A 27753-nucleotide genomic window follows, 5' to 3' on the forward strand; every position below is an offset into this window, starting at 1 on the left:
CCGGCCCCAGGTTGGATGCCGGCCGCAGGGGATGGAAAGGGAAGGACGTGGGCTACAGACTTCAGCGAGAGATACCCGACTTCTCCACGGGGAGGCTGCACAAGACACGGCCCGGAGCTACCCCCACGACCCCCCAAAGTGACCTCATCTCCAGCCTGTGCTCTCCTGCCCCCCAAGGGGGTCCGCAGCGCTGCCTACGGCCAGCGAGCACCCCTGCCCGGCCACGCTCTCCCCGCGCTCCTTCCCGTCCCGCCCGCCGCCGGTCCCCACCTGGGCCTCCGCTGTCAGGACGCAGCCGAGCAGCGCCAGCAGCCGCACCGCCAGCCGTGCCCCCGCCGCCGCACTCCGCCTGGCGCCGCCGCCGCCGCCGCTCATGCTGCTGCCGCCGCGGCTGCCGGAGGAGGGGGCAACCCCCGCCCCGCCGCCGCCGGCACAGGAAGGAGAGGGACGCGGGGCGGGTCGGCGGCGGTGGCAGCAGCGTCTCCTCCTGCCGGCGCGGCCGCTCCTGCGGGCGGCGGGACCCGTCGGGCGGGGGCGCCGCGCTCACCGCGACCCGCCCGGGCTCCTCTCGCGCAGCACCGGCACCGCCGCCCGCTGCCCCCCGCGCCCGCCGCTCCCCCGGCCGCGCCGCGCGGCATCCCGGGAGCTGTAGTTCCGATCCCGGGCCGGGGCGGGGCGGGACACGGCGCGCGGCGGCGGTGTCGCCCAATCGGAGAGGACCACGCGCGCCTCCAAAACAAACGGCGGCGGCGCGCGGGCGGCGGTGACTGAGCGCGTGCGCGCGGTGGCGGGAAGGGCCGCGTGAGGGGAGGCACGAGCTGGGCAGTGGAGGCGGTCTGTGGAAACCAATTTGTCCCAGTGAATTCCAGTGCATCCCGCTATTTCCCAGTTCATTCTAGTCTAACCCAGTATAAACTGAGTCCAGTATAACGGAGTCCAGACCAGTATTAACCATTTTGGCCCGGTATCATAAAATCACAAAGTATGCTGAGTGGGAAGGGTCATTGGAGTCCAACTCCTGGCCCTGCACAGGAGAGTCCCAAGTGTCGCATCATGTGTCTGAGAGCATTGTCCAAATGGTTCTTGAACTCTGTCAGGCTGTGATCACTTCCCTGGGGCGCCTGTTCCAGTGCCCAGCCATCCTCTGGGTGAAAAAACTTTTCTTGATATCTAACCTAAACCTCCCCCAACTCAGCCTTGAGTCCTGTCACTGGTCACCAGAGTGATCAGTACCTGCCCCTTGGTTTCCCCTCGTGAGGGTGTTGAAGACCGCAATGAGGTCCCCCCTCAGTCTCCTCCAGGCTGAAAAAACTAAGTATAACCTAGTCAATCCCCCTAAACCCAGTTAGTCACAATCTAAACCTGGTCAAACCCAGAACAACCCAGTCCAGACCTGTACAAGCCAGTTTGGCCCAGTGTATCCCAGTCCATCCCAGTGTAACGCAGCAGTGCTGTGCTGTCCCAGCACTACAGGGGTGAGTTGAGCAAGGCTGCAGCTCCCCCGCCCCACTGTTGGGTTTATGGCATTAGTGGTGCCCACATCCAGCCTTTGGCTGGGTGTCCAATAGAGACTCAAACCACTTCCAGAGGCTTCCCACCTCCCTGATGCTGGCAAGTGCCCTTGAGGTGGCTGTGTTGGGCGCTCAAAGGCTTTTTTTCTTTTATGTTAAACTGCCTGTTTTCCTCGGCAGGGCTGCATTAATGAGAAGCTATTTATATGGAGATGGGCACACCTAATTATTTTTTTTTAGAAGCATGAAGCAAGATAGGGAATAAAGCTTTGCTTTGTCTGGTTCTCTCACCTGTTCCCTTTGAGAGCAAGGCTGGAAACTAATGAAGAAGCTCCAGAGTCCCTCCACTGTTTTGGTTTTTTGTTTGTTTGTTTGTTTTCTGTTTTGTTTTGTTTGTTTGGCACCCTCTACCCCCCACGCTATTTTATTTTTTTTTTCCAGTGGAGGCACAGCCTCCTGTGTAGCAAATTGAAGCCTACCAGAGAAGAAGAAGATGCTTTCAGGCATTGTTTCAGTAGAGCTAACATAATGAAATACTGAGTTGTTTGGAAAGAGGCACTGCTGTTTCCCTCTCTTTCCTTATCCCATGTGTCTGAGCTAGCAGTCCTGAAGTTGTATGTTGAATCCATTCAGCTACTTAAGCAAACGTTTGGGGTTTTTCCCTGCTTGGGATAATTTTCTGCCAGAACAGCCAACTAAACTGACTCACTGTATGTCTACTTCATTGCTCAACCTGATTCAGGGGAAAAGGCCAGAGTACTTATCCCAGTAGGAAGAAGATAAGGTAGGACCCTCCCTTGCAGTGGCTACTTGCTGTTAAGTCACTTCAGCTCCATCTGATTTTATTTTATGAAATAATAGTTTTTTACTGACCCCATAGGGAGACTGTATGACACTTGAGAGGTTGAAAGTTCCAGTATGACATCAATTGAATTTGTCTACCTGTGCTTCACCAATAGCTATTGGATCTGATCTAAGACTTACTGTGGCTTCTTTCCAGTTCCTTTCAAAATATTTTTTTTTAAAGCCCAAACAGATCAGAACCAATCTGTTGCTCCTGATAGTTCAAAGTTTATATGTAAATTACTTCCAGAATTGCAAAAAGTGATATTCCTGTGAAAAACATGAGTGTTGCACTGAGGTAATGTGCAGGGTTGCTGGAATTAGGATTTTGTTTTCAGTTCAGATGCCAACTCAGGCTCTTCTTACACCCTTTCAGTTAGAGAATACTGCTATACTGGAATATGGAGATGAGCTTTAAGCTTTAAGGCTGGAGTAACTATATCAGAGAGCTGAAAAGTTTTTAGATTGACCATTTTTATTTACTTATAAATTAATTCAGATTAATTTTGCATTATATTTGTCCTTAAGTGCCAGTATGTCACAGATTTTTGTATTGCTGAAAATGGCTTGAAGAAATGGTGTCTAGGAATTCCAGAGACCATGAAATAAAGTAGGCAGTAGTTTGATTCTCTGGTTCCAGAGAGATGATGTAATTGCTCCTTTCTTTCCTCTCTGGAGTACAGACAGCACGCCTATCATTTGGAAATGACTAAATGAGAACCTATTCCTACTTTCAGCATCAGTGGACCAATAAATTTGCTAGATATTTGAGAAGAAATGTCAGAACAGCTGATATTAATGTTTACATTGCCATAGTTTGCTCTCAATATCTGTACTCCATACTTTATCGCAAGTGGCTTATTCTTCTCACAAAGGAACTGTTTCTGTTCAGCAGATTAAGGTGAATGCATTGTATTAGTTTACATTTTGTGCCTTTGATTCTGGAACAAAGTTTCTATGATGAGAATTTTAAAAAAGCCCCAAAACATTGGAAGAATCAAGCACATGCACTGTCTCACACTTGGTCTGCATAAAGGACTATACAAGTTAGATATAAACTACCATATTTTTTAAGTCATACTGTTCACTTTGTTGTCAGTTCAGAACACTTTATGTTAATTATAGAAGGTACTTTATTTCTTCACCTCTGAAGTGCTTGTATTAGAAGTCAGTAGTGGTTTAGTTTTTTACTGCCATATTAGAAGGATAAGGAACTCACTGTAAAAATGTATAATGACTTATTTTAAGAGGACAAAAAATTATTTCTTGTTTACATAAGTATTAACTGCTATACCAGAACTGAATGTAGCTGAACACAGTTTTCTTAACTCTAGGGTATTTTCAATCTTATTTTATGTTTTAGTGTTGATTTAAACCTATGAATGCTACTTTGGTAGTGGTATAAAAATGTGTAAAAAACCACCCCAAAAATAAAAAGCCTAATATAAGATTTCTTTGTGAAATCAGTTTCAGGAAATAGAAGAAACAGTCTTTGAATTGCAGTCAAAAGCTAATAGCATATTACAAAGCTCTAAGTATCTACTTAGCGTCTTTCTTTTAAAGAAATTTGCCATGATGTTATGATATTTTAGCAGGGGCTGAGAACAAACCTTTACTGGGGAGAGAGATAATCATAGTTTACAGATTACTGGGGTCATGAAGAGTATGGCCTATATATTTAATTTTTTAATGTGGTTGGCATAAGAATGAATATCTCCTCTGATTTCATAATATGCATTGCTGTTAAAAATGTTGACAGTTAGTTCTATTTGCAAGCTCTTTCTACGTGCAAGCAAAGAAAGCCTTGAACACGGGAACTAAAAACTTTATTCTGTATTCACAAATAAGAATTAAATAATGCACATCAGAGTCATCTCTTCCTCATCACAACATTGTTCTCTTGAGTGGGCAGAGATCTGAGTGCACCAGAGAGTGACAGACAGTCTTTTAGAGGATGTAGCAAATCTGTAATTACCAAACTTGCCTCTGGCCTGCAGAGAGGACACAGTGGGACTTAAAACTGATCAAGTCTTGCTACTATCAGCTCCACTGGTGCTTTTTAGCCAGGTCTTATTTGCCAGAATAAAGTTTATGCACTCTGGTTGTGGATAGAAATGATAACCTACAGTCATCAACTATGTGAAAACGGATATTAGAGATTATTATGGACTAATTTAAGTGAACATACAAGGCAAAAGAGGATGGTGTCACATTTCATGTTAGGAGAAGCTTGGTAAATCCCAGCTGCTTTTCAAGTTCATGAACTAGACTTCAGTAATATGAAACGTGTTTTTTTCTTTTGAATTTTTTTGCCCTTGAAACTTTTGCCTTTATTTATTTTTCCAAATTAGCATTTGAGTGAGTCCTTCCTAAACTTACGAGAGTAAACCAGAAGAATCAATATGTCACAAACTTCTGTTTAAGTGTGGCAAACAGCAGCGGTGGGAGGGCAGTGCCTGTTGAGCAATGGAACATCTTGTGGTAGTCTAGATTTAATGATACAGCAAGGCACAGCTGTGGGTAAGAACTTTCGGTAAGCCACCTGATGTAAGTACAGAAAGCAGACAAGTAGCAGGGCACTTGAGTTTGGTGGTCTGTCAGGCCTTCTACAACTGAAAAACTTGTACAGCCTCACCCCTGTTCTGTCCCGCTGTCATTAGGCCCTTGCAAATCATGCTTCACTGACGTCCTGCTCCCAGCTACTCATGTCTGCCTTAAAACCACAATATATATTCAAGTCTGAGGCAACTGGTACAAATAACTTTTGAGAAGTACCCATGGATGTCTAGGGTTATGGCAGGAGTGTGGCCTGTAAATGGTAAAATAATACATCAAATACAGTATGGTGGAAAAAAAGGTAAATTTTTAATAAGAAAATTGCATACAGCAATATCTTCACAGTGACTATGAGGAAAAGGACAAGAAAGGTAGAATGCAGTAAAAAATAAAGAGCAAACTACAAAAAGGGAGTACATTTTTTTAGGAAGTTTTTGTAGGTGGTGAAAACTAACTACAAATCTTAGCTATAAACCTGTATTGTCATTTCCATGTTTCATGTGTGTGTGTGTTAGAGTTGGATGCTAACAAACTGCATTGTGTAATGTATAATAGCACGATCTGAATGAAGAGTAGAAGTAATGTATGAAGTCTTAGTGTCATTCCTGTACCTATAATTTTTTAAGAAGGAATGCTAACAAAGAAATAAGTCTACTAGCTCTGTCAAACTTCTGAATATAGTGGTAGCAGATGAACATACCTAATCTTGTTTAAAAAAAACCCTAAGATTTGTGCACTTGCACTTTCTGTACATGTGCTTATCTGTCAACAAATCTGACCATGAGGTATAGATCTCAGCTAAATTGTAGACTGATGGAAACAAGCAGCCAGGCAGGGGCACTGTGCTAGAGTCCCTGCAGAGAGATAAGCCGCAGCCTGAAATCGATCGTATTAGGCTCAGTTTCAAAACGTCAATCCAGAGAAAGCAAGGTTTTACTCTTTCTGTGGCGTCTGTTTGACTTGGACACAGCACAGCTCCTGGAGTGGTGGGAACATTCCCATATCGTGCAGTCCTGTCAGGCAAACAAATTATCCACAGGCTTACATAAGATGGTCTAGGTGTGCGTCATTTCTTATATTTTCTCCATATAATGCTGCTTCTGTCAAATAAATGTCAAAATCGTGACATTCCTGTAAAAGAACTGTAAGAGAACAGACCAATATAATTATTGGCAAAGAAAGTAACTTTAACTTTTTAGCTGCTGGTTTATTATTCCTACTCCAAAGCAGTCTCAAAATTTTCAAGAACTGTTCTAGCAACTCTCTGAAGATGCTGACACTGAAGGCTATCTCTAGGACACCTGGGAGAGAAAATGCAGGGAGGTTTTTCCCAAATCTACTGAAATACATCAAGGGTGAGGAGTTTATGCTGACATAGAAGTATTTTACTCAGTATGAACTTCCTTAAATGAAGATATTTGAAACGTAGAAAGTAAACAGATGAGAATGAATAAACCAGGTTGCCATGCAGTTCTGGCAGACTCGCGGTTACTGTGTCTATTGGCAACCCCTGTCACGGGTGATGGGAAGGTTACTGTTCCACTGAGTTATAGTGGCATTTGTGATCTGGAGTAAAAAGCTCTTTATTTCCATGGGGAAGAGCCACAGAGGATCAGCTGGGAAAAAAGTTTTGGGTTTTTGGTTTGTTTGTGGTGGTTTGTGGTTGGGTTTTTTTATTTTGTTGGGGTTTTTTTGTTTTGTTTCGTTTTTTGGTTGGTTTGGTTTTTTGGGGTGGAGGGAGATAGCAATAATATTTTTCAGGAGAGGAATATATTGTCCATGGTTTTGTCTGCAGTCTTGTGCTCAGAAGGTGGGAAACCCCTTGAGACTGTGCATTAATTGCTATTTCAAACAATAAACTATCCAGCTATATATTACCAGATAGTTTGGAGATCTTTGAGAAAAGCCTCTGTCCTCATCAAAGATGGCTAGGTTTTTTTTGATGGGGCCAGGAAAGGAGTGAGAAGAGATCTGTGTAAACTTGATTTGTAAAAACTATTTGAAATAATTAATTCTGTACTTGGCTGAAAATTTACAAAATCCTGAACTCTTCTCATTATGATTAGTTATGCTGAGTTTAGTACCTTACAGGGTTACAGCCAGGTAAGAGATAGATTGTAATTAGCTATAGAAATTTGATGAGAAAGTTAATTCAGCATTTTAGAGAATGCTGTTGCCTAAAGTTATCTTATTCTGGACTCAGCTTTTATGATACAGTTGTATTTAGTTTTGCCAAAATAATTCTCGGCTTTCTGGACTGGTCAGTTAGCTAAACGACACTTATTAATAACACTTATTAAAGAGTGATACAAGAACAGGCATTAAACAGCCAAAATAATCTGTACTGTTGACAGTGCTCTATTTATAAGTAATTGCAGGCTCCTCCTTCAGTACTAGGGAAAAACTGTTAAATTATGATGACTAACCCAGGTTTTGAGGCAGTAATATTATCTAGACAATTCATTTCTATTATTCTATTTCATTATTTTAAAGAGTTTTTCATTAATAATTTGTTTTTAAAAAATCTGTTTCAAACTGAAAAGCCAATATCATTTATAGATACACTTTTAAAAATACATGATTTTTAGCAACATCAACCAGTTTTGGCTGCAGCACAAGTGTTGTTCCACTAAAATTATTTTGTTAGTGTTTACTCAAATAATTTCTTAATCCTAATGTAGGAAGATTTCAGGTTGTAAGTTATCAGAAGAGTAAATGCCATGTTGGTGGTAAAATCTGACTTAGCCCCCAACATCAATGTTTTGTAGTCTTCTGTAGTTAAAGTATCTTACAGATACCTGTGTAAAAATAGTACACTAGAGATATTTTGAAGAAAATTAATGGGTACATTTTTATATAGCTTGTACATATATATATCCAAAGTTTTTACACTCACTATGTCTACTTCTGAGGTTAAGACCAGTAGTTTTCGAACAGCACACAGAAGCAAAGCATACATGTAGGTCTTCAGGGCAGATACAACATTCATTTTATTGAGGCATAAATTTGTTAGGTTTAAAATCTAGAAAATTTTTAGGTGTACTGTGGCTTTGTCATTCCTCACAGTTATAGAAGAGACTCCAACTATTACTCTAGCATGTGTGCAGATCTCTGTAGGTAAGAATACACTTTTTCTGCACTCAGCCTAATTATCCATCACCAAAACCATTGTGCATCTAAGGAAATCTAGAGAAACCCACAGAATCAGCAATTTTATTTCTATTTAGACTTGATATTACCCTTTTAAACTACAAAATGCCTCTGTTCTTTACAAATGAGTTTCAATATTAATGTGGAAGCAATGAGAGTCAACCGATACCTTGAACAGCCAGACTCCAAAGACATGCCTAAAAAAATCCTTCATTTTTTACACACCATGAATTGCAGAAATCTTAGTGATTTGTTACCTGTATCTTGGAGACTAAGATGTATAAATATATATATGTACGTGTTTGAGTGTGTAACCCAATGGTGAAGGCCCCATTTATCTCAGATGAAATAAGGGTAATGCTCTGAATCTCCTAAATACCATGTCTGTAATTTCACTGGTAGGATGATTGAGAGGTAAGAGCTCTCTTCCAAACTATTTATTCTTTTACAAGAATTCTCAAATTCAATAACAGAATCATTGAAAAACATTTTTTAATGCTTTACGGACTTTTGGTTATCCATTTGGCTGAATTGGAGAACTCCCAGTGTAACAGAAAAGAATCTGTCTGTAAAGTTACCTTGTTAGTAAAGGAGCCAGGTGGCTTACTGTCAAATGTGATCTTTCTAATGGCATATTCAGTTATGCTGGCTTCTTTTGCTTATATGGTACAATAAATAGCAATACATAATATTTCTCATTTGGAAAGCGATTTCACGCACAGACCCCATTTAAGAAACCTGCATTACTTTTATACTGAAACCTTAAGTGAGAGAATTTGCCAGAGATGACAGTGGAGGCTCAAAGCAATTACATTCAAAAGTTTAACATCGTCGTGGTATTGGAAGTGACTGTAGCAAAAGTGGACGAATTTTAAATATCTGTGAGAAACCAGTGCAGTTTATGATTGTCGCTTTGCCATACTCGGCGTTGGTAAACTCTGTCCGTGCACGTTGAGCCACCTGCAGGAGCACCTTGAACCCTAATGGAGACCGCCTTTCTCCGTCTGAAGGCAGCGATTTGAGCGCGTTAATACCCGTAAGAGCAGGAGAGAGAGCACTCGATTTTATGTTGTTGAATTGACTTTAGGTCCAAACTAGCATTACTTGAGGAGTCGTATATGCACCCTGTGTGTGTGGTGTTAGGGAAACACGGCGTTTTCACATAGTGGAGCCCGGAGCTGTTAATTCGACGTATCCGCGGCAGCGCGGTGTTCCCCCCTGGGAAATGCGGGCTCCCGACGGACGCGCTCTCTATCCCTGCGGGCGTCGAGGTGTGAGACCTCCCTTCCTTTCCCCCCCCACCTCTCGTTCGCGGGAGCGCCCTACCTGCGGCGGGGCGGTGCAGGAAGGGGGCGGCGCGGCGGGGCGGCGGTTCCGGGCACGTCGGCGGGCGCTGCGCGTTCCTCGCACCGGGACCCGCCGCCGCCGCCCCATGGCCGCTCCGCAGGACCCGCTGCCCCCAGGTGAGGACCCGCCGCGGGGAGCCGGGCGGGCGGGGAGTGCACCGAGGGGCGGCGGCGGCTCCCGGGGCCCCCACGGGTCCGGGACAGGCGCTGTGCGGGGCGCGGCCCGCCGCGACCACCTGCGGGCTAGGGTGACCCGGGGCCGCGGCTCAGGGGAGCCAGGTGAGGAGCGTAGCCCCGGCTGGGATAAAAAGAGTTTGCTGGTTGCTCCCTTCCCCCTCCGCACACGCTAATTAAGCGTGGTAATAATTTATCATGTGCTCTGCTGATGTGATTTAGTACAACCTGTCTTGTCAAGCCTGCTACAGTGTTTAGCGTGTAAGTTAGTTTGCGCTAGTTAGCAGCACGTTAAAAAGACATTTGTAGAAAGACATTTTCTTAGAATCCCAGAGTTTGGGTGGTTAGGAAGTCCACACATTTTAACTTACACAGCTAATGAGGCAAATGACTTGAGTACCTTATCTGAGGTGTGCCAGCATCACAGTTTTTCCCTACTTATCTGCTCAGACAGGGACAAAATATTGAGTAGTTAACAGTAAACAAAACTGCACAAGTGCTGATGGACTCAGATTTTTCAGAGAGCTGATTATTCTGATACAATTTGCCATATTTCCTCCTCTTACTAAAATCTGAAATTCAGGTGCTTCTAGTCAAAGAACCGTTATTGATTTGAGTTACAGGGTTTTCATCTTTATTAACAACATTAGTATTAGGGTGATAACTTTGTTTAAGTTGTATGAAGTTGAACTATTAATGTGTGTGCCCAACCTTGGTGTGAAAGGGGTCTCTTTTTGTGCGTGGTTGAACTACCCAGCTATGGTCCAGCTTATATGTTTCACTCACTGCTGATAGTGTCAAGGCTGTGTTGCAAGGAAAAAACTAACGGGGGGGGAATTCCGTCTGTGCTACGTAGTGCTTTGTGAATCCCCTCTGCTTAAAGGTCAAAATGCTGAGGTCTATAAAGCTCACCTTCAGGCTTCCTTCCAATGCAAAAATGAAAAGCAGATACAGAATTGACAAACTGTTCGTGCTGGTAAGTGCACAGCACTGCATCCCCATTGTAGTAGCAGTGTTGAACAGAGAGCAACGGTGGGCATTGGTACAAGTCGGCTGCTCTTCGTGCAGACTGGTTATACTGGATGGGCCCAGGCAGAGCTGCAGCAGCCACTGGGCAGTGTGCAGGTGCAACAGCATGCAAGCAGAAATGAACCTTGGAAGCAACCATCGAACCTGGCTTATGACTGTCCGAGACAATTTGCATGTGCTGATTTATGTCCATCTGAGTCAACTCCCTTGTGGTTCCCTGTAGAAGAGTGGGGAAGTAAATGTAGGCCAGTGGCTGTGTGCTGTCAGTGGGGAGTATGGTGATAGTGATTTTTTTGCGGGATTCCAGGTAATGTTGTTATGAAGCTGTCTGTGAAAGTAACTGTGAAATCAGACAATATGCACTGAATAGTCAGTCAGATGATACCTTCATTTCCTGTTGGCCTTTCAGCATGCAAAACTGTGGATGGTTTACATTTGAGATAAACAGAGAACTTTCCTCCCTGCTGCTTTGTGCACCTGTGCCCAGCTATATGACATGAGCTGCAGAAAGAGAGAGGGGACATGGCATTTTAACTGTGTTACTCACAATTAAATATTAAGTCTGGTTTTCAGATTATCTGCGTACTATCAGTGGCCAACAAGACCACAGTGAATCATCCGCAGCCCAGTATGTTGAGTCTTTAATCTTAGGTATAAATATTCATAAACATACATACCACTTATAGAAAATGTTGGGACTTGGTTGTACTCTGCAACCTAAAAAACATGGAAGTCATTGTTCATCATGAAGAACTGTAAAAAAAGGGAAGAAATTAAGGTATAGGAAAAGAAACAGAGTTTTAAAATATTTTTCAGGGTGGATACTAAGCAAGAAAGATGCAGAGTCATAGATTCACGTGAGTGTGTTTCTGAGTGAACCTAGAAAGCAAGAGTCAAAGATACCACACAGGACCCCATCACCTCCTGTAGAGACATCCTGGAGTTTGTCCAGTCCTTGTTTCAAATGCCCGTATTCTCGGAGCTTCTCCCATTTTTTCAGTGCTTCCCTCTGGATCGTAGAAAGTGAGTTACCAGTGCCATAATGTACCTTGGTCGTATCTTGGAGGTGTAACAGAGGATAGGGGATGAAGCCCTTACCATAGCTACATAGCCAGCAAGGTTCATGGGCATTCTATGGGGTCTGCTTTTATCTACCTCAAGGCTCCTCTAACATTGGTTGCATGCTTCGCCATTGGGTTTGAATGGAAAAACAGGGAGACTAGGGATGCCTGGGTTGGCCTTCTTGCTTAGAGCCTTTGGTTGCCAGTGCCTCATTGTTTTCAGCTTTCCTTTACAATGTGGGCTTCTCTTTGCCCCAGCTTCCTTTCCAGTTCCTCTGCAGCTTTCAACTACAGTTCCCACAAGGAATCTCCTTTTTTGGCCCTACTTTTGTGCAATGTCTTATGACAGCTTATTGTATTTTCTTATATCCTGCTGACTATCATCCTCTCTGCATTTGAACTGGGAAGTTTATGTGCTTCAGTTTGTGCTGACTCTTGCTATCAGGGAAGGCTTTATCCAGATCATTCTGTTAATATCATGTTTCTGGAGCAGGGATTTCATATTTACCAAAAGGGGCATGTGTGACAAGAATATAGGGTTTTGGTAGGGTTTTTTTTTCCTCTTTTGCATATGGCTTCCTAAACTGCAGTGTGAACAATGCTCATCTGAAATTTCATAGTCCCCTGCCTTTTCAAAACATTCAGTGTGTCTCTGTGCAAAGACTGTGCTCAAGCCTTGTCGTCTGACCCCTTTGATCATGTGCCACCTGCCTGGACAATGCCTGTGGATTTTCTGTGGGCTCTAGTGCTGAGAAAGGCTCTGCCTGGCATCACAGAGAGGAGCTGGGCACCACACTGGACACCCAGGAACTGCTGCTGGTGAGGCTGCCTCACAGAAGCAGGAGGGAGAACAGCTCTGTTCCACTGCTGCCACCTTTTTTATTTTCAATATATTGGACTGTCTTGCATTTTTACACTTTAGCTTGTTCTATTGTGTTGAGTAGATTTGTAGCAGTGGGTCCCAAAATAAACAATTATGCTAAATTTGAGTTGGTTAGAATAATGTCTGTGTAACTTCTGTACTATTTGGGGTTCATTGTTTCTACTGTTCATTTTATAGTTAATTTCTTGAACTGTGTTCTAAATGCATTATTTTTTTATATTTGGGAGGAGGTAATCACCAAGTGTTGATTCCAATCACCTCTTACTGGTTGCAGCTGAAAACTTTTAATGTGTACTTGTAATGAGTATAAGGACTTTGAGTGAGAGTGACAAAAATGGAATGAAGATCTTACTACATAATTTAAAATGCTTTTCAGTTTTTGCGAACATTGATACTTATCATCAGAAGACATTTCTCGAAAATATGGCAGGATGATGTTAAATTACAGGAGTGGTTTTCTGAAACCTGACTTCTGTATGAGATTTGTTTTAGATTTTCTGTACACCTGTGGCCAGTACCTCCCTATTATTTGTCAGTTTAGCCACTGATGCAGAGGGGTTGACATTTCATGATTTACCTGAAGGTACTTTGAAGACTTATTTTTTGTATTCTTTTGATGTTCATATAGTTGAAGTTTATTATTCTATTTTATACAAATAATATTTTCCTCAAATATGTTTTTTAATTAGGTTACTACAATCTGCTGTTTGTTATAGTATTAATTTTTGTTGAAGTGGGTATGTTTCCTGTTTGAATTATTTCTTTGAGTAAAAAAAGGAGTGCTATCACTGGAAGAACAGAACTCAGCTTTTAGAAAATTTACTAGATTTTATTCTTTATTAGTGAATTGTTTTGTGATTTTTTTTTAACTAAAAATAATTTTCATGTAAGTCTTTTTTTTGTTAGCTTAGAGTTGGGTTTTGTTGTTGCATGTAGTTTCTCATCTATGTGCTCTGACATTTTCCAGTTTGTCATGTTTTCTTGTGGAAATGTAATGACATAATGCATGTAATGGCTGCATAGTTGTGCTTTATCTTGGTCAGACAAAGAAGCAAAATATGAATTGGCAGACAGAAATACTTTGATGATTATGTAGTGATAAAGCTTTCTTATTCCAGCAGATCATGCAGCAAAAGAGCCAGTGGAGGATACAGATCCAAGCACTCTTTCCTTAACAATGGTATGTGTTTCTGGTCTAATACTGTTCAAATCATTATAGCTCTCTATGGTTATGTAATGCAGAAGTGAGGTAAAAAGGTTCAAGGATGCTAACTCTAAATAAGGATTTTGCTTATCTGTATGATTGCATAAACAAATTTTAATTTACTAACCTTGTGCAATTAAAGTGTAAATAAAAATACCAATCAGTGCACCAGCTGAATTGGATGGTGTCAGCAGAGCTGTCCATGGGATAGCCTCCAGAGGCTACGATAGTGGCATCTTTTTAATTTAAAAAAACCCCAAGAACCGAGAAAAATTGGTGCTGACATTCTTCTGTCTATATAGTTTGGAGGGATAAGAAAACCCACCTAGGACCTATAATTTTTATTGTACTAAGCTGTTATTCCTTCCTGTGCCAGATGAGTTGAAGTCGTGGAAAGGTAGTACCAAAGAGCAGTGCCTTTGGCAGGCACGGGTGAACCTAGGGAGGGACCAAACAGAGCCCTCTAGTGCTTACTGGCAGAGGAACATCGCTTAGGACAAGTGTCTTAGGATATCGAGCATGCCAGTCTTATGCTGAGGTAGGAGTATATCTGCTGGGGTAGAAGTAATATGAAATTCTATGAAGTCTTTTAAATGTGGGGGTTTATTTTGTTTTTGGTTGGAGGTTTTTTGTTTGTTTTTTTGGGGGGGGATTTTTTTCTTTGTTTGTTTGGTGGGTTTTTTTAGTGTTGCTATGGATTATTTATTCTGGGGGAAAATTTACAGTGCCATGTACCCCAGGGAAGACTATTGTCAAATGTATTTATGTAAACAGATTGAAATGCATTAGTTTATTTTATGAATGGCAAGTGAGCAAATTATTGCTTTGTCTTGGTGTTTTCTTCCCATTTTGAAGCTTTGCAAGAGGGACTCTGCAGGAAACTCTGAAAATTTCACTAGTACTTTAATGCTGAGGCTGCACTGATATCCATTATTGCAGTATGTTTATTTGAATTTTTGCTTGCAGGTTTTAATAAAAACTATAGACTTGTCTTTGTTTTTGTGGACTGACTAAATTAGATACTGTATTTTGCTAAGGAGATTTTTTTTTTAAAGGTGAGGGAAAGTTGCTATGTCTGAGACATGAAGTTTCTTTCACTCACAACCCCACCATAAAAGATCTTTTAATCCATTTGCTTGGTTATGAGCTTCTTTAAAAGCCTCACCTACTTTTGCGTAAGGGTGAAGGTCATAGGGAAGGAGGTAGATTTCCGGCATAATAGTAAGTTATAACATGCCCACAAATCAGTAGCTATCTCCTTAGACTCAGTAATAATAATTTTCTCTTGCATCTTAATTAACTATTTAAGTTTAGAAAAGAAGGGGCAAATATTTCTTTCTTTTTTTTTTTTTCCCAATACAATAATTTATCAAAAGCTCCTGTCTGCTAAAAAAGCATTTTAAATCATCTCTGTTCCTCCTGGTATGCATTACCTTTTCCAGATTATCTTGCTACTTAAGTGCAAAATTTCTTTCCCAATCTCTGCTATTTCACTAGAAAGTAATACATTTAAAAATACTGTAGCAACACAGCAATCTCTATTACTTTTGCATGTGCTAATCAAAATTGCTAGTAGCATCTCAGTTACCACGTAAGAAGTGTTACTGTATCTGATGGTGAACAGATCAACTAGTAGTAACTTAAGTGATGCAACTATAATTACACGATTTTATATGCTCTTTCTCCAGCACAATTACATTTGAAATAACAAGTATCTGTGTTTCTTGCCTTTATGTGACAGACTGAAAAATATCCTGTCCAAGACACAGGGGTACCTAAAGGTAAGTATTGTGAATTCTGTCTATTCAGGTGTCATAGATATGTGTTGTTACGTGCAATAAAACCGGTGGTGTTATCCAAAGATTGAAACACTCATACTTTTTCCTAGATGTGTGTTTTAAATGTAATGTCCTCTTCTGTATTTTTAAAGTCAATTTGGTGTGTATATTTAACTTCTGAAATATCCTTCCAAAGTTTAGTTTTGATCTAAAAATCAGTCTAAAACTATCACCAGAAGATCTGGGTTCTCAGTCTGGAAGGAAAATACTTTGAAGAACAGTGCTCAGACAACAGATGGTAGAGACATCATTATGTTAGAAGGTGGCTTTGAAGAGGTTACCAGTGCTTTCAGGTTGGCAGAAACAATAAATCAAGAAATGTCCTTCAGGTCTTTTGCTTCTGATTGCATTTTCAGCCTCATAACCAAGCAACTCTTCGTGCCGTCCTTTGCCTTCAGCAGATGTTAATACCATCTACTTGGGACCCTACTATTAGGTCAACTCTTTACAGGTTGTTGCCTCTCCTCACTGAAAATGCAGAAAGGGAGTGCAGGTTCTGTATTGCACTGAAGTAAATTACATGGATTACACAGTGTGAATATCCCCTTTATGGTTTCCTTGACATGTGAGGTGTTTTTTTTGTCATTCCAGGCTTCACCACTGGGCTTTGTCCAGGGAATGCATGGGCAGGGGCTTAGTTGAGAAAGCCTCTGCAGATAGTGTGTCTCTGTCCTGTGTTGCACAGCAGGTCTGCAACGGGACAGACACAGAAAACTAAGCAGGAGCTAGTCACAATGGAAACTTTTGTTGAGGAGTGTGAGCAGTATATGACTGGGTTTAGAGAAAGGTCAGAGGTTATTTTGGGGACTTAAAGAAGCCAGCTAGAGGAAATGAGCATCTTTTCAGAAGTGATGCTCAGTAAGGAAGTATAACACAGGATGAAGACTTTGAAATCATAAACTACTTTCTCCTTATTTGCAGCAGGTGGTTTGGTCATTCAAAATTGGTTTTTAGCACTAAAGCAATTACACTGTAGCATTCTTTTCCATGTCCTGTTTTTTATTTCACCCATGACATTAGGTTCTCCTCAAAATTATTTAGATAATTCCTAAATTTTAAATTTGTCAAAGTTGTTTGAAATCTGAAATTGCATGTTTTAAATGCATTTAATTTAAAAAGGAAAGTTAAGACGTAAGTAGAAATGTCAGCATGAAAGGAAGTGAACACAGTTTATATTTAGTTTTAGTTTCGGCTTCCTCTTGCTACGTGTAAGAAGATGGAAGTACTAATATAAAAATATAGCTTGACATTCCCCCTTTGTAGTTGAAAGTGATACAAATCCCTCTTAATGTTCCATTCATTTCCATTATTTCAATTTTTTTTTCTGAGAATGACTTTTCATAACTATTTCTATAAAAATACAGACTTAGAAATATGAACCTGTGAGATAAAAGGCATAAGAGATGTGTAGGTCTGATTCTGTGTAACACACAATTATGTTTGCTTCAGATGTAATGTTTGATCAGACAGTAAATTGGTGAGAGTGACTGTCTGTTGCTTTTAGAGCTCAATTAATTAATGGGCCATTTTGAGTCCATAATTTATTAAAGTTCTTGGCACCCTCTACTGATTATGAAATAAAGGGGAGATATGGGAACTTTTTATCTTGCAGGGGTAGTCTTAATGCTTATCATTATTTGATTATAATTCTACCTTCACTCAAATATAGACCAAATTTCACACGTACTGTTTCCACAAATTTGATGCCCATGCTCTTCATATTCAGACAGACTTTTTTTTTTTCATTTTGTTTTTTTTTGTCATGGTTTCTGGGCCTACAGTAATAAAGAATAACAATAATCCTTACTAAACATTGACCCTGCTAGGGGTGAAATACTATTTGGCTTTAGGTTTCAACAGTCTTATAAATCCAGAAAAAGAGGAAAATAACGATTTTGGGTTTTTTTCTTGCAAGTGTAAGGATGAGTTCTTTGATTCAGATAAATTTATTGAGTGAGATAAGGAAATATGTCTTCTTTTTGTTATCTGATTATTCATAAAGCTAATAGATGTTCTTTAATGAGATCTTACCACTAGGCAAACAGCAAATGGAAATGTACCAGCACTACAGATGTAGTCAGCACCATGGAGCATTCATTTCTGTAAAAACATGTGGAATATAACCTCTTTCAAGCTTATGTTAATGGTTGGTCAGCATCTGACCTAGGGGAATGATGGAAATGGTGTGATGAGGAGGACCTTATTAATCATGCTGAGTGGAATTTGTCTATTTGCACAAGGTTCACAAAGGGTTTATGTATCCCTTCTATCCCATTTTGAGGGCTGAAGTGATGCCTGAAAGGTTAATAGAGTTTGTGCTGTAATGGGGAATGCCGTGCTTTTCAGTGGAGTCTCAGGGCAGTTGATTAACACACTTTGAAATGGATTATTTCAGTGCTTCAGAAAATTCCTGTGCAGTAGAAATAAGCAGGACGAGCCCAGTTCACAAAGGGGCAGAATAAAAAGTAATTATTTATGTGGTATATATTTCAACGACTGTCACTGTGTGATGAGAAAAGCAAAACAAAAACGATAGTGACTTGTGATAATCATCCTCAGCCTACTTTGATGTATTGATCCTGTAGTCAGCTTTCTGAAAGAAGAACATGACTCTTGCTTTAAAAGTAGTGTGGTGTTTGTTTAGAAAACAACTGCTACTCTAATAGCTAATCTCTGCAAGGATTATATTTCTTTGCACAGTCATGCTCTGCATTACTGTTACAGTCTCTGCTGATTTAATATTTTCATCTTTTAATCTAGCAATTTCCAGTGCTTGATCATGATATGGAGTTAAATTTTGTGTGTTAGACACCTATAATTTATGTTTGATAGTCTTACTATTTAAATTTGTATTTGAGTGGAAGACCAGTGTTTCACACTCTTTGTCTTAGATGAAGAATACCTTACAGATCAAGTTACGTTGGAAATTGCATCTGTGAACATCAAGACCCTTACACCAGATTCTGGCCTAATCCAACAGGTAAGAAAAATGATACTTGAATGTGAAATAAGTTATTGCTCTTAGATTAAGTATTTTAACAAATAAATATATTTTCAGATTATATCTGGAGAGCACAGAATTACTCAGTAAAAGAGACCAGAAATAGGCTCTCTTTCCAAGAGTTCAATGAAGTGAGTTTTTGTGGAGAAAAGCAGAAGAAAGGTTATTTTATCATTAACATACACTTTTTAGTTTAAATAGGTTTTGATTAGTGTGTAGATGCTCTGAAGAAGAGACAGCAAATAGTTAAGGCTTTGTCATGCATGCTGTCCCTCTTTCCTGTTGAAAATAGAGCCAGGGCAGAGAATAAGTGAAGAAGTAAGGAATCCTAGGTTTTGCCCTTAGGGAGGCATTTGACCATTTTGCTTTGATTTTGGGACACTGCTCTTCCCATAGTTGAAACACCCTCCATTATTTGTGACATCTTACATTGCCATAGAATGGACAATACTGAGTGACTCCCATGCTCCATGGTTATCATATTTCAAGTGAATGTTATTTGCTGAATTTCAAATTGATTCTCTTTGGGTTGAGCAGAAAACTTGGAGAAGAGAAATGAATGAGCATTTTCCAGCGAGACGAAGAATTAAAAGGAGTTCCTTATGCCAGAGTCCCAGCTGAATTTCATCAGAAACAAACATGGGTTTGGTATGCATTTCACAGATGATGGAGGTAACGGTTCATTCCCATCATCAAGAAGAGAGCATTTATTGACAGCTTAGAATCACTATAAAGATAATTCAGTGTATCAGGGTGTTAATGATTCCACAGAGCTGGAAAACTTGCTGCTTACCTTCAGACTGTGCTTAGGTTTATGGCTTTGATTAGATCCATAGAGGTTGAGGATCTTCACTGTGGGCTTAAAAATGCCTTCATTTCATGGGCAGTAACACTACATTGTCTTATTCCAATTACATTACAAGAAAATTATCTTGAATAAACCCGAGTGCATCTGACTTGATAAAAGTGGATAATGACTGATTGGTAAAAATATGAATTTTGAAAACAGATGTATGGCACAGGTAAGTATCCCTGCTTTACTTTGTACATTTTGCCATACTGCCCACTCTTGTTAATTTTTTTATCACAAGACGTGTATAATGACATAAAGGCATTTAGGCATCAGCTTTCACAATACAGTTTGAACTTTCATGAGTTCATAAAGTCCAGGAAATGTTACTGAAGGTCAGGATAGCAACTAAGTGAACAGCATCTGCTTTTTTTTTTTTTATAATTTGCTTATTTGTGTCTTTTGAAGTAGATCTCTGGGGAGGCTGAGCTGTTCTGGGAAGTTCATCTTTCTCCCAGTGGGTTATCCTGGGATTTTGCTCCTCAGAGCTCAGTAATGATATTCTGCTTTTTTAAGGAATTTGTGGGAGTGGAGACAATGACTATAATCAGGATCTTTATATTTAGTTGTTCTTAAACATGGAGTGCTCCTGTGTTGCCATGAAGGCCAACTTTAAGTTAAAAAGCATTGTCCAGGTAAAGCTGTCATGGAGCCAGTGGAAAAGTAAACTAGTAGAAGATAATGGCAACGCTCATCCTGTTGCAATTGGCAAGTGCAGTGTTAGATCTCTCTTCAGCAGAGAGCAGACATTTTGATGTTGCATGTGTGATCTTGCCGTTTTCAAGGAATAAAGAAATGCTGAAAATAGTATGCAAATTTTTCCTTTGTGAACATATGCAAGTTCACCAAAACAAATGGAAGTGCCTATATTCTATTTTTAATGGATTTCTTAGTAAAGAGGGTGTAGCAGGTAGTAATAGAGTATCTTATTACACTGTATTTTTACCCATATAATGACTTGTGTTTGCATGCACAACTTGCAAAATGTTAAGAAGCCTGCTGTGATAGTTTTGGAAGAATGATGCAATACAAAAAAATCAACTATTCTTTACTGCAGCTATCTAAGGGGAAAATCCCCTTCTGCTTTCATCTTTAAATCCTGAACAGAGGAAAGCTATTTCACCTGGCTCCACACCCACATAGTTAAAATAAGGGGAGTTGCAGTTTCCCACAGTTCTAGGATCAAGGGCTGTCTTCCAGTTTTTAGTTGTTGCTAAGTAGTTGAATTTTAATATTGCAACGTGTGTTACAGTCTTAAGTTGCTAAGAAATTTCATTATGTTTAATTAGCAAGCAAAAAACCACTGGGGGAATGTTTACTTCTAACAGGAGGAGGGTTAGATCTGAGCCAGCAGAAATGTTCAAATCAACATGTTGCCTAAAAAAGCTTCCTATGCATGTAAAGAAGTTTGTAAAAAAAGCTCCCCCACTTTTCCTGGATCAGTGAAACAATCCCTCACTACTGCATTCAACAGGCAAAATCCTTGGTTTTTTCTCATTACAAAACATTTAAAAATATTTAGTCAAACCATATAAATTGTTCAACAGCTGTTGAGGATTAAGAACAAATTATTCAAAAGATATAATGCTATAGCATATCATTAATTAAGATGACATTGTTCAGTGAATACAACCAACAGGGTAGTTCTGTGAGCCAAAGCATGGAAATCCTGTCTGAGAAGACAGGATTGTCAGGAATTCCTCAAAACATTATATATTCCCTGTCTGACTTTAAAAGAATCCCAAGCTACTTGTAAGTAATCTCTTGCCAGTTGCAAATTAGCCAAATAGCTATTCTGGTATCAAGTACATTGTTTTATTTTGATTTATATTTGTTTTCTGCTTTGTAGCCAGAAGACAAAGACACGCAAAAGCATACTGACGAATCACTTTCAGGTAACGTGTCAGCTTTCTTGTTCTACATATTTTATTCATAGATTTCCTTTGAAAGTACTTCATTAAAAACTGCTATTTGTCATAACCAAGAACTGCCTGAGTAACTAGTATTAGTGGACCTCATTTCATGACCTGTGTCATTTACAGCTTCCCCTTTGTTCTGAGAGGTTGGTGATCAATAATGCAGACCATACAAAATGTGTAACTTGGGCTTTTCAAATGTATGTAGTACATATACTTTTAGAAGTGATCTGTAAATAGCTGTTGGGAGAGAGCAAGAGCTGGCAGTAGGCTGTGGGGGCTTATCCCATAACTGTATGAGCTCTGCTGTGGGAGGGGTGTGTATGTGTATGACATACAGTTCTCTCAGTCTAACAGTGAGAAACTGAGAGTTTTCTATTAGTAAAAGAAGCTTGTCCTATCATGTAGCATCAGGATCATGCAATTAGTTGGGTAGGTCAGTCGTTTGCTTGTCAGTGTCTAACACTGGATTCTTTATGATGCTTTTGATAGTCTTGCAGATGGTATAGCACAAGAAGTGGGTTGGTTTAGTTTTGTTTACTTATAACTGTGCCCTTTTACAGGGGTGTTTTCTTTACCTCTTCTTCCCTGCTTTTATTGGAGGATAAAACTTAGTCTGGAATCCCTGCCAGAGTAAATAAGATGAAATTCAGATAGGGTGCTCTCCTGCCCTTTTTGCTCAGCTAGAACTTTTATTGGATTATACTCATTTTGCCTTGTTTGCATAAGTAAATGTTGTTATGAATGAGGCAAGAAAATTTTGTCTCACTTCAGCAAGAGCTTAGGGTGCACAAGAAGAACAGAAGAGTTAACATACATATTTCTCTAGAGAACAGCTGTAAGGCCTGTGGAATACCTGTGAGCAAACATGTCACCAGAACATGTTTACCCTTAACAGGGAATCTGAGCATTTGTATGAAGTTATGTGTCTGCAGCACTGTTGTTGCTGCGTGTCCTAACTTGTTGAAAACTTCAGAAGTTGTCTTTGGCCTGCTAAAAAAGCAACCTGATGAGCAGTTTTACAAAAATAACAATAGCCTGTTCTTTCCTTAAAAACAAAATACAAAGTGCATGCAGACACTGCATTCAGCTCACTATTTGATGGTCTTTCTGGACTTTTCACACCATCTGACAAAAATTACTGCAAATAAATTAATAATAATTTAAAAAAAAAAGCCACAAAACCCCACAAACAAACCACCTTAACAGATGCTGTTGTCTGTATGAGTAGATGACACTAAGTACCAGATTTGTCCTTTGCCAGAGATACGGCTCAGGCTTCTGATCCAGCACTTGTAAATTGTGTGTCACTGTTTTCTGTTGTTCTTAATCAATGTTTTGATTAATAGCAGCCCCTTTTTGAAAAAGTTTCATCCCAAGTAGGACTAGTTACTTCCCTTTTTAAAGCTGTACAGTGAGGCGGGAGTACAGAAGCTTTAGAAAATGCTTCAAGAATGTGTCCATTTGGAGAGATCAAATTCTCCCTGCTTTCAAAAAGGAGCAGGGAGAGTTAATGTCATATCTGCGGCCAAAATGCTGATTCCATGTCCTACATCACTGCAGTGTTAAAGGCTTTGGTATTAGTGTTTAACTAGAAGTATGACTAGCACTGGTTTCCACATGCTTTTATGGGCTATAAATATATATATTTAGTCTGACAACACCACATTGTTCACAGTGCTGCAGAGATACTGAATGTTGTGCGTAGGAGACCTCTAAATGATGATTTTTGGTATTTGATGCAGATTTTAGAACATATCACCACCTCCTTCCAGCAACTTGATATTTTTATTTTTCTCACACATTGAAGAGTATGCACTTTATTCCTTTCCATAATGCACATTTCAAATGGGCTTCCTTGGTAGAATAGGGACAGCTTTTATTGTAGGAGCCCTTACAAAGCAAAGGAATGTTTAGCACTTTTTCATTGTGCTAAAGTACTAGGTGTTTGGAACTGTCAGCAGAGATTCTTGTGGGGCACGTATTTCATGTTGCTATGAAGGCAGCAGATCAGAAATGCAAAACCTTTTCCTTTATCCTACAACACGTATGCAAGATGCACGAAATGCATGCATAAACCTGTTGGTGATGTAGGCAGGAATTATGGCAAATTCGAGGAAGCAACATAGTTCCAAAAACACAAAAGTGGAATATCCTAGCCCACACACTGCATTGAATCCCATGTCTTTTCTATAAAAGTATAAATATGGTGCTTTCAAAATTACTGTCCTTTTGATTAAAGCCACTCAGCATAGCGAAGAGAGAAGTTTTAGAAAGTTAATGTCATGAGTTCTTCATAAGGAAAGGCATTGCATGTCATTGTTCTGACTTCTTCAGAAGTGATTCACAGGAACATGATACTCTTCAACCATTTATGCTTTTAACTTTTAGTTCCCGGTGAAACCACAGCAATAGATCTTAACTTCTCCCCATGTAATGGTTTTCACTGCAGATCTCAAGAAAACCTGCAAGGAAAATGTCACCTGCTCCTTGTGCTTATTCCGTGCACCAACCATCAGTGACATGCTCAATGATGAGGACTTGTTGTACACAGTGAGGCTAAAGCTGGATCCCTGCCACCCAACAGTGAAAAACTGGAGAAATTTAGCAAGCAAATGGGGGATGACTTATGATGAATTGTGTTTCCTTGAACAAAAGCCCCAGAGTCCCACCTTGGAGTTCTTGCTACGGAATAGTGACCGGACTGTGGAACAGCTGATTGATCTCTGTAAATTTTATAAGAGAATTGATGTTGTGAAAGTGCTGCTGAAATGGGTGGAGGAGGAATGGCCCAAGAGAGGGAACAGAGCTTACCAGAATGACTTCTAGGTCAAAGAAAGTTGTTAGTCTGTACGTGTTAAATGCTGGGACTAGCTGCCACTAATACATTGGAAGAGAGAGAAAGCCTGTACTGACAGTTTGTATACTGTGTAAGCCTTATCTACTGTATACACATATGTATGCTCTGTACCCTCAGGGTTGCAAAGATAATCTTCCAAAAGGGGGTGGAATCATCCAGGTTGTGTTCTTGAGCCTACAAATTCCTTCAGCTTCTTTGCTGCTGTTGGTAGGCTTCCTAAGCAGAAGAGGAATGGAAAAGCCAGACTGCTGGTTTTACTGCAGCGGTTGTGAACCATGTCAGCTGTGTTCTGTTGCTATTGGGAAAGCCACAATTAGAAGGCAAGTCTCTTGGCCTTTCTGGCAACCCTTCCACAGTTTTGTCTCTTCTACCTAGTAGAAGATGAGGTGTATTTTTTTTCATTTTTTGGTTTTTTTTTAAGCTTTGTGATGCTGTTTTTGGCACAGGAACGCCTCAGCGTTCCAAGCAGCAATTTGGATTTGCATGTTACAATTAATTCAATGTTTCAACATCACATTTGAGCAAGTTAAGCTTTAAGTCTCTTTTATAAACAAGAATATATTTGCCCTATGAAGAAATCATGCAATTCAGAGAGACTTTCCAACCCATAATCTCTAGGGGTAAAAAAAAAACTAATTAAAATGCTCTATACTTAAAATTATTTTCCAAAGTTTTGAAGACAGTGTATACTCTGAGTGCAGGTATCAAATGCCTCTCACTTTCCAGTGTGAGAGGCTGTGTAAGCTTTATCACTCACAGGGCATCGTTAGTATTGACTATAACTTCCCTTTTCACAGACTGTGGTTTTCTTCACAGTCCTGTGGGTTGACCTACTTTCTGCCCCACACCAAGGTAGTTGCACACCTGTGTGAAACTAGCACTGTGTATTGATTAGAGCCACTCTAATGGAAAATTACCAGGTGAATTCACCTACAGTCCAGGTGGATGGTTATTAAAGCACTTACAAGTGGTTTAGACTGATGTTTTTCAAAGGATTTTGATACTCTGAATTACACTGTTTACAATTTAAGTATTTTAGAAATTGGTCTTTTTCCTACCATTCTTCTGACATCTCAGACAATACTAGTATGTACATAGGTGTATATACCAAAGCACTGGTGAATAGTATGTCAAGACATGGGGTAAAACTAGAATGGGTTGCAGGTTGATACGCTGTTTACTTTTCTCTAGTAGAAATAATAAGAATTAGTAGCAAAGCTGAGGGAAGTCTAATGCTGTATACTGACTTTCTTATTGTAAGAGAATGAAAAAGAACCTCTAGTAATACTTTACTATAGATGCTGAGTGATACGGTTACAGAGGGGCTGGAAGTAAAGATGAACATTTTCAGTGTCAGGCACTAGTTCTGGGGTGGCATAAATTAAGTTTATTTTAGAGACTTCCAGAAGCTGAAAATTTTGTTTCAAGGTGAAAAGAGTGACCTAAATTTGAGGTTTGAATTTTTTATTTTTTTAGAAAAAACTGGAATTTTTAATAACTTTTTTTTAATGATTCCTCAAAAAAGCTGCAACTGTTTAGAACTCTTTAGTTTTCTATCTGTATTTTAAGGAGGAAGTCGTACTGCTGTATCTTGTTGGGGCTGCAGTTCAAATGTTTTGCATTCCTCTTCCAGGTACTGGGGTTTCCTGATAGATGTCTGTCAACTCTAACTTTTGCAAATAATCTTCTGTCCTAAGTTAATGCTCCAGATTCAGCTTTGAGGACTATTGTTGTGGCTGGGCTCTTTGCTATTTTCAGTTCCTACAGAGGTATCCACTGCCTACATGCAAACAGCTCATAATGCAGCTTGTCCAACAAAATCCCCATACCCTGGGCCAACTGCATGCATGATTTAGGATTGTATGTCTGTGTGTTAAGTTTTTCCTCTGAGTGATGAGTGCTGGCATGTATGCCAAAGGCTCTTCCCTCCCATAACTTACCACAGCTATATGTGAATGGTATTATAATATGCTTTGCTTTGGTAGATCCAGTCCAGCAAGAAGCTGGAACCCTCACCTAAGACTTAGAATGGGAATACAAAATGATGCAGCAGCATTCCTGAATCCATGTGTTCAACTGAAATCTACCCCTCTTCCCATTTCCTGGCTAAAACTTGTAAAATTTTTAAGAAACGCTGATGTCTTCTGGAGATGAGTTCTGATCCCTCAAAGCTCTTGAAAACTCAATGTCAGCTGCAAGGATTCATGTCTAATGGAAATAAAGCTGCTTCTGAGAGTACATATGTGGATTCTGCATAAATTCAGCTCTGAAGGTTGAAAATATTAGCCTTAAACTGCACCACACACTGGATTTGTTAGTATACTTGAAATACTTTTCTTCCTCTTTGTATGTCGTAAATGGAGATGTACACACTTCTTTTTTTTCTTAGTTTTATATCTTTTTACAAGATATTGGGTCTGAGTGTTCAGTTTATTCTTATATCTTCTGTTATAATGTATACTATTTTTAAAGAAATATAGATTGTCAATGTTTTACTTTATTGTTTTTGTTTTTATTACAGCTAGGAACACAGCTGTTTTCTTTCTCACCAGTCACCTTGGAACCACTGAAGTATCAACTAGTTGTGGGGTGTAAAAAATGTCTTATATATGAAATTCATGACTCCTTAAAGCACTTATGTTTGCAACAGGTACTGCTGTTCAAGAAAGGAAGATGCATTTTTTAATCTATTCCATAGGAAAAATAAGTTAATTTTGGTAAGATGATAAAAAGAGAGGTTTATCTAGACACTTGCAGTGGAGTTACTAACTATAGAGAGGTATGAAACCTATAGTGGATGAACTTTCCCTAAATTAATAACCAGTAATGGACACTAAAAAGGCTCTAATAGGCTATCAGTTTTATTCTTTTATATCTTTCTCCTATTCCCATATGAGACCTGCTCTCCCTTCAGGGATTTCCAGTTTTTTGGCTGCTATCTCTGTGCCTGCAGGATTACCAATGGCCTCTCCCACCCACTTTAGCTTCTATGAAACTGCCCAAGCCCCTGTATTTTCTCATTCCTGCAGCTTTGTCTAAGACCTAATGAGCTTAATAACTGTTCTTCCAGGGCAAACTTCCAGTGCTGTGCTCCAGGAGCACCGAGTTTTGCTGTGGGGCATTCCCAGCAAGACAGTGACAGTGTTCAGTTGCCTCACTCACTGCATGCACTTCCTTTTGATCTGTGAGGAGGAATGCAGGGTGGATTTGGGACTGTCCTTTGGAAGCCTACTGTAAAGGATAGGGTAGTCAGCATGGCCCAAGATGCTTGCTTCAAAATAAGTTGTACAGCAACTGTAAACCAGACTTCTTCCCAAACCACTACTGAATGATGGAGATCTGCAGCTCTGCCTGGGCAGCCCTTTGTGCAAGAGACTGCATGTTTTTCACTGTCTCAAACTGCCTCCCACAGTTCCAAGTGAAGCTGTTAGCAAGAGAAAAAAAATATAAATTCTGATATATGGTTGTTTAAGTTAGGCTGACTTATGGCCAGCCATGGTTGGAAATTATTTGTCAGACAGCAGAATTGTT

At 40.0% G+C, this 27753-nt stretch overlaps 2 protein-coding genes across 6 annotated transcripts in view; one reads left to right on the forward strand and one right to left on the reverse strand.

Moving 5' to 3' along the window:
- The window catches only part of ERO1B (endoplasmic reticulum oxidoreductase 1 beta), a 29751-nt gene extending 29376 nt beyond the window's left edge, over positions 1 to 375 (reverse strand). The window contains exon 1 of the mRNA XM_017817532.1: positions 271 to 375. Within this exon, the coding sequence (XP_017673021.1) occupies positions 271 to 375 (105 nt within the window). The remainder of the gene's footprint in view (positions 1 to 270) is intronic.
- Positions 376 to 818: 443 nt separating this feature from the next.
- Positions 819 to 26722, forward strand: EDARADD (EDAR associated death domain). 5 transcript variants are annotated; one of them, XM_017817582.1, is made up of 7 exons: positions 819 to 982; positions 2254 to 2295; positions 13675 to 13733; positions 15499 to 15538; positions 18487 to 18575; positions 21296 to 21341; positions 23815 to 26722. In XM_017817582.1, exons 3-7 carry the CDS (start codon positions 13731 to 13733, stop codon positions 24189 to 24191), a joined length of 555 nt encoding a protein of 184 aa, XP_017673071.1. In that variant the 5' UTR covers positions 819 to 982; positions 2254 to 2295; positions 13675 to 13730; the 3' UTR covers positions 24192 to 26722. The 5 variants fall into 5 exon arrangements, with proteins under 5 accessions (XP_017673071.1, XP_017673072.1, XP_017673069.1 ...); XM_017817583.1 differs by having other exon boundaries at positions 819 to 964; XM_017817580.1 differs by lacking the exons at positions 819 to 982; positions 2254 to 2295 and adding an exon at positions 9436 to 9523.
- The last annotated feature ends 1031 nt before the right edge of the window (positions 26723 to 27753 follow it).

This window comes from Lepidothrix coronata, unplaced genomic scaffold (genome assembly GCF_001604755.1).
Source record: "Lepidothrix coronata isolate B3197 unplaced genomic scaffold, Lepidothrix_coronata-1.0 Scaffold61, whole genome shotgun sequence".
NCBI classification, from domain to species: domain Eukaryota; kingdom Metazoa; phylum Chordata; class Aves; order Passeriformes; family Pipridae; genus Lepidothrix; species Lepidothrix coronata.